The 13,928-nt window shown below is 45.2% G+C and overlaps 1 protein-coding gene across 1 annotated transcript in view; it reads left to right on the top strand.

The window, feature by feature from the left end:
* Positions 1–13,928, top strand: part of rptor (regulatory associated protein of MTOR, complex 1) — a 205,834-nt gene that overhangs the window by 19,981 nt on the left and 171,925 nt on the right. Inside the window, 2 exon segments of the mRNA XM_080462735.1 lie at positions 2,564–2,666; positions 3,700–3,782. Of these exon segments, the coding sequence (XP_080318861.1) occupies positions 2,564–2,666; positions 3,700–3,782 (186 nt within the window).

Genomic DNA, 13,928 nt, shown 5'->3' with positions numbered 1-13,928 from the left:
AATCCTGAAGTATTGGATTTTAGGAAGACAATGGAGAAGCAGAAGTCGGCAGCAAACTTCAAACATTCCTTCAAGGTTTCCTGCGGCTCTCCGAGGAATTTACTCTGATTTTGTTATTTTAACTCCAGATTAAATGTTTCACAAGGTTTTTCATGCAGTCATGATGGTCTTGTCTTGTAAACCGACCCTAAAACTTAACAAAAGCTTCGCTTTTACGTGAAATCATTAGTTGGTTGCATGGATTTTAGCCAACACGCGAGACAGGGATGGGAATTGATAAGGTTTTTACGATTTTGACTTCCATTTTCGATTCTGCTTAACGGCTAGGTTCTTTATCGATCCTCTTATTGATTCTCATTTAGAAATGAAACCTGAAGTCTGAACATCAGACGACGTGCTCGCGTTGCCACTGCTGATGAGCTGAGATTCACTCCGGACCAACGCCACATTCATTCAGAGTTATCGCCGCTGTCTGAGCAAATGTTTCTGCATCGTGGTCGAATTTCCTGCCTTCGGTGAGATATCCACTTTCCAGGTATTGCGAGTTGTGCTGTTGTCGTCCTTTTCTCCTGAAATGGAACCAAACTTTGCAGTGTTTGTGCCGCTTGGTCGTCATGTTTCCTGCTGGCTGCTCTGGGGAATGACGCCGCCACGCATCGGCATCGTGTGTGACGACGTCATTCATGGCCGTTACATGGCCGTGTTCTGTTACGTACCGTCGCATTCCCGTTATGTGGCCGTGTTCCCGTTACATACGGTTGTGTTCCCGTTACATACGGTTGTGTTCCCGTTGCATACGGTTGTGTTCGCTACATACGGTTGTGTTCCCGTTACATACGGTTGTGTTCCCGTTACATACGGTTGTGTTCCCGTTACACACTGCCGTGTTCCTGTTATGTGACTGTTGGTATGAAGCTGGTCGTAACGCAGTGCAGCGATGTGGGAGCGTCTCGTCCTGCTGAGTGCCACTAGCACACTGACCTTTCTCTCTCCCTGCAGGGAAACACGAGGCGCCTTAATGACTTCCACCATAACAGCCGTCCCACATCACCTAACTCTCCACAGGTCTGCGTTACAGCCACAGAACGCAGCGAACAGCATCCTGAAAGGTCACGCTGCAGTACTGCTTTGACCAACATGTCCGGGTCGTATGTGAGCAATCGTGATGAGCTGCTTACTGGAAAAAACTAAAAAACACCCCGTTTTCCCTCTGCGGTCCAAGAAAAAAGGAAATCAGTGAAGGATCTGTTAAAACACACACTGATGTTCACCTGAAACTGCTACAACACAGCCACTTCAATCCATTTCAGGATCCTAACAAACATAATTTTACTGTTTTACACTAGTTTTCATGTTCCAAGTTCACATCTGAGTGACATCTAATGTCAAATCAAACTGTCGTCTGAAAACAGTTCAAAATGGTTCAAAACGAGCTTTAAAATGCGTGTATTAGTCTTTATTTCCCCGAGTTTCCATCACATGTGTATCTGCAGTGTTTCAGTAGAGCAGTTTGACGATTACATTGATTCTTTTTTTTAATGCTTCTGACTTTTGCCCCGCGGCTCTCAGGTACTAAAAAAATCTATCAAAATGTTTTAATTGGTTAATAGCGTAGTTTTTCTGAATTAATCACCATTAAATACATATTTTAAAATGGTTTTCTTCCCGTGTTCGTGGCGAGGCGCTTTCATCGAGTCGTAAAACAATAAAGATGAAAGCACTGGTTAGAAACCACGACGTGACCGCGACGCTCCCGTGTTGTCATGGAAACAGGACGCACAACGACACAAAACTTCTCTCCTTGGTCAGCATAAACTGGTGTTAAAGAGCCCCGGAACCTGATGAAGCCAGCTTCTAAAACCCCTGGTAGATGTTTCAGCAGCTTCAGCCTCCAGGAATCGGAGCACCTTGATTCTGGTCTTCAGCCGCTCAAATCCGGAGCCTGTTGGTTTGATTTGTTTTGATTATTTGGACGTTAACCGTCGTCCTCCTCACTCTGGGACTGATTTGGACTTCCTTGAAAGGTGTGTCAGTTCTACATGAGTTTCACATTCAGCCCGTTTCTTAAGATTCCTGGAGGTGGAGAAGCTGTTTAGCTCTTTGTTTCTCCAAAGTACTTTTCCTCTATAGCAGCTGGAGAATCAATGTGTGTGATCAGCTGGCAGATCGCCGCGTCTGTCGCCCCCCGCCCGGAGGTTATCGTCATCGTTCCGGGTCATTACATTTTCCGGACGTCCACGTGTTTCCACAGTGGTGACGGGGGAAGGAGTGACGGTTGACCACCACTGTGTTCTTTAACTTGCCCTGCGGGACGCCTCTGGTGCCCCGTCGAGCCTCAGTGTGTCGAGACTCTCCCCACCGGCCGCGGATCAATGATGGTTCTATTTCCATGTCCAGTGTTTCCTGTCCTGTCACTTCCTGCCCCTCTTTCAGTGTAGAATTTCTTGTCCTGCCGTCAGTCTCCGTCGTGTGCTGCTGATGTGAAGATAATCTAATCCCCCCCCCCTGAGATTAATAAAGTCTTTCTCTTCTGTTCTAATGTGGTTTTCTTTGTGTGTTTCAGATGAAGACGGTGAGTGTCGCTCTGGTGTTGTGCCTCAACGTGGGAGTCGACCCCCCCGACGTGGTCAAGACGTCGCCATGTGCCAGACTGGAGTGCTGGATTGGTGAGACCTTGACTTTATCTCCATTGTAAATTTCATTACTGTAATTTCTGGGCTATAAGCCACTGCTTTTTTTTTTACATGCTTTGAACCCTGCGGCTTAATCAGTGACGCAGCTTATTTATGGATTTCTGCGGATTAACAAGCTTCATGCCACCAGATTCTACTTCCGCCTGTATCTGCACTGTTTTGAGCGCCTCTGCTTCTCCAAAATTTGCCATAAAAGTGATATTTCTGTCTTCCTGACCTCGTAATGTGCTGCTCTATGTGGTCTGGTTGACCTGCAGGAGCTGACAGCCCTGAGTGATGCATTCAGGTGCATCACGAAACTCCGACCGCTGCGCTCTATGTCTGACCAGTCGTCCTCCTCAGGGGCAAATCTTCCTCCTCAGAATCACAATCAGCAAATAACCGATAAGATACTTTATCAACAAAGATAAAACACTCAGTGTTTGTGTTTTTTTTTTGTTTTTTTTTGTTGCTGTAATTCACTTGTGTGAAACACAGTTTCTCTGTTCTACTCCAGTGATGACTTCCTCTCCTCAGAAGATAAGCTCTTTGTTTCACACTCCGTCTGCATGTTCTGAGGATGAGGATGTCTTCAGCGGTTGTTTGGCAGCTTTTCCTTTCAGGGCCTGTTTACACACAAACATTCCCGAGTGGAAACACAAGACTTTTGCCCGCGTTTGAGTCCGTTTCCACGACAACGGTGATCAGAGCCACTCGATCCAAGTTCTGCTGTTTGTCCCGCTGCAGTGATTATCTTCAGTTTTACTGGAGGAGTGTGTGATTTAGTGAAGAACCTCTTGTTTGAAGCTGAAACTAAACGTGTGTGTGTGTGTGTGTGTGTGTGTGTGTGTGTGTGTGTGTGTGTGTGTGTGTGTGTGTGTGTGTGTGTGTGTGTGTGTGTGTGTGTGTGTGTGTGTGTGTGTGTGTGTGTGTGTGTGTGTGTGTGTGTGTGTGTGTGTGTGTGTGTGTGTGTGTGTGTGTGTGTGTGTGTGTGTGTGTCCCCGTGTCCCCGTGTCCCCGTCCTCAGACCCTCTGTCCATGAGTCCTCAGAAAGCTCTAGAGACGATCGGAGCAAACCTACAGAAACAGTATGAAAACTGGCAGCCCAGGGTGAGTCACTCAAACCCTCCTCCATCTCTCCTTCATCCCTCCATCTTCTCCTCCACGTGCAACATTCAGTCGAAATTCATTTCACTTTGATTAACTTAGTTTATTTGTATATTTTGTGTCAAAACTGGGATTTTATTTAATTTAAAACCGGTTAGATTTTTATTGATTTTTTTTAGATTCATAGAAATGAATGAGAATTCACACCAATTAGTTTACATTTATTGTCAGCCTCCTCTTTTCCATCATTTAAATGTTTTGTCTGAACGTGTTTCAGCTGGTTTTTATTTTCATGGTGTCTTCATCTGAACAGGTAGGTCACTCAGAGAAAAGCTCCTTTAAGGCCTGATGTTGCTGAAATACATCCTGATCCTCTCTATTGGAACCTGTAAAACTGATAAACTGTGACTTCAGAGGTTTTACAGCTGCTGACAACTTCCGGTGACATTTCCTATTTTTTAACGTTTTCCTGTGGTCTAATTGTTCATTTATTTCAAACTCAAACGTGGTCAACCAAAGACTCTTGGCGTTGGAAATCCACCACTAATGAAACGCATCAGATGTCTTCGTATCATTTTGTTCCTGATGGATCTGAGCTTCCATTAAGCCTCTTGCAGGTTCTTAGTGCTCCAGAAGTTGCTTTATAGATTTTGGATGCTGTTTGAAGACGATGGCGTCTCGGTGATCAGTCGGTAAAGTGTGTGGTGATCGGAGTGATGAACTCCTCCACCGATCAATGATCTCTGTGTTTACGCGAAGCTGCAGGACGCCACGGCTCGTTTTCTGTTGTGTTGTTCCGCAGCGGTGTTCAGGTTTTAGTGACCATCGGGGGCGTGAGCGGTGTGTGTGGAGTGCTTCCATGACCTACCTGTCCATACACTGGTTTTCTGCCACAGTACAAACTGATTTTTACACTCGTGTCTCTTAAATGCCCTTGTGTTTGAATGCGTGCGTGTTGGTTGTTTGATGGTAATTGCTCCGGGATGTAATCTGCCTTCAGTCATAATCTGCTGGGATTAACTCAGGACTCTACTATCATAACTCTGAGAAAGCAGGAAAGAAGATTGATGGTTGGACTTTTTATATCGTAACTATAAAACCCTTTTCTGCTCTGAAGTTGGACAAAGCAGTCCATCCATGGTTTCTCTGCTCCAGTCAACAATGTGCTTTAATGGTGAGAGTTATATTCTCAGGAGTTCGCATGCTGCTTTGCTTGGATTATTCAAATACCCTCATTTGTTGTGTGAATCTGTCGGTGATGTTAGTCTTTGCAGATAATCTGCAGGTTTCCTCTGGACGAGCTTGTTCCTTTAACCTGGAACACTTTGAACAGCAGCTGAAGTTTCCCACTTTGAATCCATTAATGAGCTTTAGAAGCACTTGAACCGGCCCCACTTGACCTTTTGATTTTACTGTATTGTTCTTATTGAACTGTGGACAAATTGATGCCTGCGTCTCTGGAACTCATTTGTTGGTGTTGGTTCTGCTGCGATATATCAGTCGTGATATATGGTGATATTGTGCTGGAGATGTGCAACGATAACATTGTGTGAATGAGCCAGTTGCCTTCATGTACCTCCCTTCATGAGCCAGTTTCAGTGATTAATAGCGGAGAGTCGTCGGCGGCGGTGGGGAAACACGGTTGCTGAATTGGTTCAGAAAATGTCTCAAAACACACCACAAACAGCAGAAGATTCTGCGATACAATCTGTCATTATTATAAAGGTTTCTGATGAAAACTTGATTATATTATTGGTATTTTATCTGCACCCACAGCTGTTCTGTGAAAATCTGATGTTCTGTCATTCCTGATTGTAATATTTCTGATATTGTGAATATTTTCCTGAATAATAATCTCAGAAGTGAGACGACTTGTTTAAATGTGGTGATTTTACATGTATGATTTCATCCTGCGATAAGAAGTATTTACGTGAAACGATAGGATGCTTACTTAGACAGGAGGAAGGTGATATGCAGGATCCTCTCCAGGAAACTGAACCCTGGAGGAGCCGCTGAAACCAAAGTTCCTCCTATTGAAGCTGAACAACTTGCTCAGTGTGAAGTCATGAGCATCGCCGATCATAAGAACGTTTTTGAAGCAGTGGCCACATGAATCTGTTTCACCAAGCTCCTTTTACCCCACGCAGGTGATTAAAACACTGTGAGAAGTGATTTAGAAGCCGCTGTTGATCAGATTGATCAGATCCAGGGTTTATATTCAGCAAGCAGAGCCTGACGACCTTCAGTCCTGAGTCTGGATTTAACAAACATTCATCAGAGTCCAGCCGGAGGACGAGAGGCTGCAGGACGGCTCGGAGTGAGCAGCGGAGCCGTGAAAAGATTCAAACACCATCAGTGAAATCTTAACGTTGATCCAGTGGCGCGAGCCCGCAGCCCCGAGCACCGGCTCTGAACTGGACTCACACAGACGTGTGTGTTCCGCAGGAAATCAGACCGTCTGTCCTGAGTTACTGTCGTTTCAACACGAGAAGATGTTACATGTTACAAATCAAACGTTCACATGGTTGATTTGGTTTTTGGATTTTTGGTGTTTCGCGGCCGTCTTCATTATGAGTAGTTTGAATAAATGAAGCCGACAGGTTGGTGCCGCTACATTCACGAAGTATCGGAGACGAGAGCCGTCACCAGAGAAATGACAAACGACCCGTTTACACAACGTTTTCAAGTGAAAACGACAAACCTTGATGTTTTTGGGGGGTCCGCTTACATGACAACGGTTGTCGGAGCCACTGAAAACACAACTTTCTGAGAAGGCTCAGACTCCGTCATCGGGTAAATGAGAGGAAACTCTGCCCTTGCTCCTGGTCGCCACGGCCGTAGTAACTAGTAGTTTTGCAAATACTCTACAGATGGGCAATCAGAACAATGTTTCCCCCAGAGTGTCAAGACTCCCAATCCAGATTCTAATAGGACTTGGTAGTTTTATAGTCGACAGTCACCATAATAACAATCTAACTTGGTCGTCTGTCCACTGTCTGTGTCCTCCCTTTGTTAATGTGTTTGGTTTCATGACAAAAACCAACATCAGCACCAACTAGTGGACCAACACTGTAACTACATCGTTCTCAGTGTTTCTGCTGTATCTGTGGAAGCGGACATCGTTTTCAAAACTTTGCAGAATAAACAGGAAACGTCTCTGAAACGTTTTAACTTGAAGCGTTGTCGTGGAAACAGAGCTGAAGATTCACTCAGTTTGTCCTGTTCCCACTGGAAATCCCTTTGTAAGGAATGATTTAAGAACGGTGAGCATTTTTGTCCTGAAAACCCCAAACTAGGACTTAGTACCCAACTATACTTGACAATCAGCCAGAACATGATAAAGTCATAACCTTGTCTTTTACCAGGAAATGTTCTCAGAGATGATAAGAGAAACTGGAAATGAGTAATCATAAAGATTTGATTGACAACAAAAAGGGAAGAGCATCTCTGAGTCTGCAGCTCATGTGAGGTGTCCCAGTCCTCAGTGGTCTGTATCTGAAGACCTGATTGGAATCAGGTCATCAGGACGTTGTCAGATCTCTAAAGACGTTTTGCTCCGAGGTACTTCTTCAGTTTATACTCTTCCCTTGATTCACACATATTTCAGAGGTCAGCTTTAAGTTAATTTAAAGCACTCATAGTATGCAAAATTCACTTCCTAATGGTTTTCCAACAGTAATAATCATCCCCAGACCTGGAACGACGCACCAGAAGTGAAGAAAATCTGTCATCTTTCACCCGAGCTTGTTACCATCCAATCAGAAATCAAACCCTATATAGTGTCATCGAGGGTTTAGCCAATCACAATCAAGGTAGGCCCTCCCTTTGACTCCTCCCACAATTAGGCAGCTCTGCTCTGGCAAATGGCACCACAAGTGGAAGTACTTCCTCCTCTTCCCAAGATGGGCATGTGTGGGCGGAGCCAATCCAGCTCACACAGACACAGCAGATTCTGAATGCAGCTCCTATGATCCAAGATTCAAATGGAGGAGAATCAAGGAAAAACTGCATTTAGGGCAGTAAAGTTTGAATACAAAGTTTTTGGACCAATGAGATCATGTGAAAGTATGAAGCTGGATAATATGACCCCTTTAAAGATGAGACGATGACAGTCATTGATGAGTCTCACCCAGAAGCTTCCAGGATTTAATGGCACTGACATGTTGGACCAGATCCACAGCCTTCAGCCTTGCTGTGGGGAGTATTTTCCTCGTGTGTCTGTTTCCTCACATTGCTGACGCAGTCGTCTTGTGTTGATTGACGACTGTTGGGAGAGTTGGGACTTGAGCGTTGATGTTTCTTTAAGAAGACGACCTGCCGGCAGTAAATGTTCGCTGGTTTGAACTCCTCTGGTTCCTCCTGCTTGGAGAAACATCCGACCAGTGAGGCGCCTCAGAGAGAAGAAACAAGCAGACTCTTGAAATCTGATTGGATTTCAAACCACCTGTGGATGTTTTGAATCCTCTTAGAAAAGATTCTGTTTGTGATCAGAGCCTTTTTATCGTGTCAAACTCGATGTTTTGGTTTTTAGATGTGCAGGAAGACGTGACGGAGGCGTCGCTGGGTTTGTGTGGCGGAGTCACAGTTTTGTTTATTCAGATTGTACAGAGCGTAAAATACACAAAGTCATAGGTACAGAAGTAAGACATGAGGCAGAAGCAACAGGCGACGGATACTTAACTGACTGGTGTAGTGGTAAGTACTCCAACATCACCGGAAGACGATCCCTGGTTTGATTCTGGACTTTCATTGTGTTTGTACAATCCAAAAACGTGTGTGTGTGTGTGTGTGTGTGTGTGTGTGTGTGTGTGTGTGTGTGTGTGTGTGTGTGTGTGTGTGTGTGTGTGTGTGTGTGTGTGTGTGTGTGTGTGTGTGTGTGTGTGTGTGTGTGTGTGTGTGTGTGTGTGTGTGTGTGTGTGTGTGTGTGTGTGTGTGTGTGTGTGTGTGTGTGTGTGTGTGTGTGTGTGTGTGTGTGTGTTGTGGCATTTTGTTGGTTATGAAGATAATTTTTAAACAATGACATCTGACCACAAAACTTTTCTAAAACAGAAACAGAAAACTTAATTATAATATTATTATAAGAACATTTTTTAATTAACAGCCATCAAACATTGAGTTGGTGAGACACTCGGTGTGAATGAATGATTGTTGTGATGGACGGGTGACTTGTTGAACTTTTTAGCAGAAAACAAACAAAATGAAAAGGTAAACAATACAAATATAAAATGGATGATTGATCCATGGCTTGGTTGAGGAGTTTCTGATGAGTTGACTGGTAGATCCTTTGGTTTGAGTCGTGAGTGTTGGCTGACTGGTTGGTTGTGTGGAATAAAATAAAACGAAAACACACACACACACACAACCTGCTGATATTGTCTTCAGCTTCCCTGCCGGCAGCAGTTCACCATGATGAGGAGGCCAAAGTGGAAAGATAAAGCATGATTGTCAGATAATAGTCATTCAATATTTGAATTTGTTTGATTTTCGAAGCTGCAGATGGAGCCGGCAGGCGGAGAGAACACAACTTGAGTGCAACAGTAGCCGCTGAGACGCCTCAGCTTGAAAATAGACAACATCTCGTTGGCGTGTTGCTGGGAGCTGCGGAGGAATCCTTAAAAAAAAAATGGCCTCATCACGAGGAGAAGTAAAAATACACCAGCGTTTGGCTGTTTGGTAAGCTGCTTCAGAGGCACCACGAGGTGAGAGGAGGTGGAGAAAGAGACGTCTCGGGGGACGGCAGTTAAGAGAATGGATGCCTGGGCTAGCTGACCTCCAGGGGTCGTCACCAAGTGGTGGTAGGAGTGCAGGAGGAGGCGTGGGCGGCTGAGAAAGCTGCTCTTTCTACCCGGTGCTGCAGCGCCAACACACCTTACATAAAGTGTTGACAAAGCAATCAATTACACGGTGGTTATTACCTGCTTTGTCACAGCGGTGCAGGGATTGTGTAATAAGTTCATTTCTGCTGAGACGCGTCAGTAAATATTAGACCCCGAGAGCAAATTGGAAACCATTAGTTTCACATGTTTTCCCGCCGAGGTGGCGGTGTGTCGGAGTGGCGCTGGGCTGCCTGGAGAGTTTCACCGAGCCAACCTGTCATCACGAATCTGCTTCTCGCTCTGCTTCTGTACTCGCACATTAACCCTCATGGCCAGAAAACCACAGAGAGAAACTGTGTCCTGCCTGCTGCCCACTCACTGACTCTACCAACACCACCACCTCCTCCTCCTCCTCCTGCTCGCCTTCTTTTTACATCCCTCTGTTTCTCTGAGCTTCTGTGGAGGCGGCGAGGAGGAATGGGATGGAGATCCAACACATTAAGCCGCTTGACACTGTGATTGTAGCTTTGCATATATCTTTGGTACTATGCAACATGAGGGTTCGTATGATCACGGTCATATGACTGCACTGGCTAATGTCACTCTGCAGAATGTTACAGCTGCTATGAACTACTGCTGCTATGAGCTGCTACAAGCTAAACCTGTTACGATCTACTGCCGCTACGAGCTAATCTGCTACGAGCTAATCTGCTACGAGCTAATCTGCTACGAGCTAATCTGCTACAAGATAATCTGCTACGATTCTCATATTTTGATCAGATTGTGGATTTTCCGGTTTGGCTCCAGGACATTTATTCCGGTGGACATTGTGCAGTTTGAAAAAAGCTGGACTAGTTAATTAATTTGTAATCCATCACGTAAGTATTGCTCCTTTGGGGAAATGCCCCAATTCAAAAGAAAATCTGAATTAATTAACAAATTGTCACATTTCTATTGAGAAGCTAAATGAGTAACTGGATTTATCGAGATTAGAAGAGTCAAACTCATTTCAGTTCACAGGCCTCATACAGCTCGATGTGATTCAGTGAGACAGAAGTTAAGTTTTAAAGTCTCTTCCTCTGTTCATTGACTTAAAGTGTTGGATCAGAGATTCGATGACTTCTCTCTGGTCCAACACCTTCATCCTGATGTCCGTCTCTTCATACAAACAGTCTCTTTTCTCTTTTCGGTGCAGCTTTTCTGAGCTTTACTGAGCCGTTGCTGTGTTATAACAGGGAATCCGGACTGGATTTCTGCTGCTTTTGTTTGATACTCGGCATCGAGAAAGCCGTATTTTTATTTTTTTCCTTCTTGCTGCTATACCTTTAGCTTTCAGTTTCTCTTTGAGATTTCCGCCTGGATGAGCCTCCCCTACTCTCCTATTCTCTTTCAAGCCTCTCTTGTTGGCTTTCATTTTCCCTCCGAGTGTCACCCTCTCTTTTCTCTCCGTCCTCTCTCATATCGCTCTCTCTCTGTGTGGGAGTGTAGTGAGACTCTCCCTCCTCACTGGCTGGATGTTTGTTAGTTATTGAGATGAAAAGCGACGTGCTTGTCTTGTCAAATGGCCTTTTTCAAAGCCGACAGGCTGCAGAGAAATTACCCGACGCGTTGCTTCAGCCGAACAGGTCCGCTCCGTCATCTGGTGGAGCCGCGTGGCGTACCGCCCTGCATCTCTCTTCGTGGTTACCCCCCCCCCCCCCCCCCCCCCCCCCCGCCGGGCAGCGGCCCGAGAACCCCCGCTGGCCACTCTACTAACAGTCTCTGCATTATGTATCAGCCAGCCGCACCTCAAACACTCGGCTCCTGATTAGTTTTGAGGGTTTCTCTTATTACTCCGGAAGCAGCGAACTGCACAGCTGAAGGAGCGAGAGGATTCCTGTGTCGTCCACAGTGCTGGGCAAGGTTTAACTATGACAAGTTACTCTTGCTTTACTTTTAATTGTCTCCCTCAGTGTGTCTGAATAACTGTCTGGTTATTGTAGAGCTGCTGTGACACATTAGAAGAGCCGTCAACACTGTGAGGCTCAATCTGATGACTGATTCACTCATTTGAGTTCATCTGAAGCTTCATCAGTTAGAAGGAGGAAGATGCTCTACAACCTGAATGTTAGAGGAGGAAGATGCTCTATCACCTGGAATTTCAGTTCCAGAAAGTATGAAACTGAGGCCTCGTTTCTTCGACAATGTTTCAAGTGAAAAACAAATTTTTGGAGTTTTAAATTTAGAAGAGTTTCATATTTAGACGGCAAAATTCTGAGAGTGTCTGTCACCACGATAAAGTCAGACCTGGAAATCCACAATCTGATCAAAATATGAGATGAAGGCCCCGCTTCCATGACAGCGTTTCAAGTGAAAACTGTTTTTACGTTCTGAAAACAATGTCTGTTTCCATAGAAATGACAAACACTGAAAACCTTGTAGGTTTCAAGTTGGGCCACGAGTGTGTTTGTTTTTCTAATGAAACCACACACACATGCAGCACAGAACAATCCACTCTAAACATTATCAATGTGAGAACACAGACATTCTAGTGGACCAAGTTGGATTGTTATTACGGTGACTGTCAAAATAAAACTATCAAGTCCCAGGAGAAGATGGACTGGGAGTCATGACACTCTGGATGAAAGATTGATCTGATTGTCTCTACTGAGCATGTGCACCACAACTAGTGACTACGGCCGCAGTGACCAGGAGCAGCGTTTCCACCGTCTATACGCAGTTTAAGCGTTTCCAGTGTCTCCGAGCACCGCTGCTCTTAAACACTATTAAAGTTTTGTGTTTTCACTTGACAACGTTGTCGTGTAAACGGGGCCTGAAAAGCTGAAACCCGGATGTCACAACCCCGCCTCCAGTCTGGCAGAGCGGGGCCGTCTCTCAATCAGAAGGTTGAAGGTTCGATCCCCCAGCTACCCCGGTCCATGTTGAGCGAGACGCTGAAGCTGGGATTCGTCCTCCCGCATTGGGAACGCTCTGCCTTAAACAACCTGCAGTGTTTTATTTCCTGGGATCATTGCGAGGTTCTCACCGTGTTCTCAGACGGCGTTCAGCAGCCCGAAGGGTCACTCGTTCCTCTGCAGGTTTTAATTAAGGTTGAGGAAGCGAGGCGGTTTACGTGTGTGACTGTATGAAACCACAAGAGGGACAAAGATAACACATTTAATTAGCAGCACTCTGGTTCAAGCTCAGCTTTTCCATTTTCTTCCACTTTGGAAGCCGTGTCGTTAACGCAAACCAAGACACAAACTCACTGAATCATGGAGGGAGTTTCTACTGGAGCTGCACTCATGTGACTTCACGCTGACGTCTGGCAGGTTTCTGGCAGGTTTCGCTGCTTCCCTGATGCCACCAACGTTCAATTTCACAAAATATGGAGCAACAACGATTTACTGAAGCACTACATTTAACATAAAGAGTTAAATGACGAGATGAATTGAAGATTAAAGATGGTCTATAATCTAGATGTTAGAGGAGGAAGATGCTCTATAATCTGGATGTTGGTGCAGGAAGATGGTCTATAATCTAGATGTTAGAGGAAGAAGATGCTCTATAATCTGGATGTTGGTGGCGGACGATGCTCTATAAACTGGATGTTCACTCTTTAATTTTGTTGTTGACAGTAGTCCTGTCATTCTCTATTACTGAAGTTAACAGCCAGAGACAGCAGGAGTACTAATCAGGTACAAGTATATTACTGGCTAAACAAAAGTGAGTTACGGTCTGTCCTCAACGTTGATGAACGACATAATCTGCTACTCACTGTGCATCTCTCCATGAGTGCAAGCATTTTTAATCAATGAAAACTGATGAACATAAGGGTCTATTTTGATCACTTTCTTATTCCGGTGGATGTTTTCTGTCCCGCAGCAGAGACGTATAAAACCCGACTCAGCGTCTGACTGAGAGACTCCTGCTGTCACCACATTAAACCAAACCGTAATCCAGGGTGGAAGACAAAGCTGTAAAATACACGTGAATCATTCTCACACGTCTGACAGTGTTTTCAATCTGAGCCGGTCAGAGCAACCTGCCTCAGTCTGTTGAAACCAATCCATTCTTTATCGGGGCATTTAGAGCTCACGGTGCGTCGTTCTGCCTGACGACCACCAGCCGTCACCGCCGGGCCTGAATCCTGGTTCAGTCGATGACAACATGAGCGGGAAGCTACAGATCCTAATGACCTCCACCGGTGCTTCCTGCTGCACTCAGTCCAATAGGAGTCACAGAGAAAACCATTAGTCCTCCGAAGAATCATAGACAACCCAATGATACAGCTGCAGGCAGCGGATGGACCGGGAACACTGGTTTGAATCCCAGAGGGCTGCAGAGGTCGCTC

This window comes from Lipophrys pholis (assembly GCF_963383615.2).
Source record: "Lipophrys pholis genome assembly, chromosome: 5".
Lineage (NCBI taxonomy): Eukaryota > Metazoa > Chordata > Actinopteri > Blenniiformes > Blenniidae > Lipophrys > Lipophrys pholis.
Note: the sequence above shows the minus strand (reverse complement) of the source record. Positions and strands in the feature narration are given on the sequence as shown.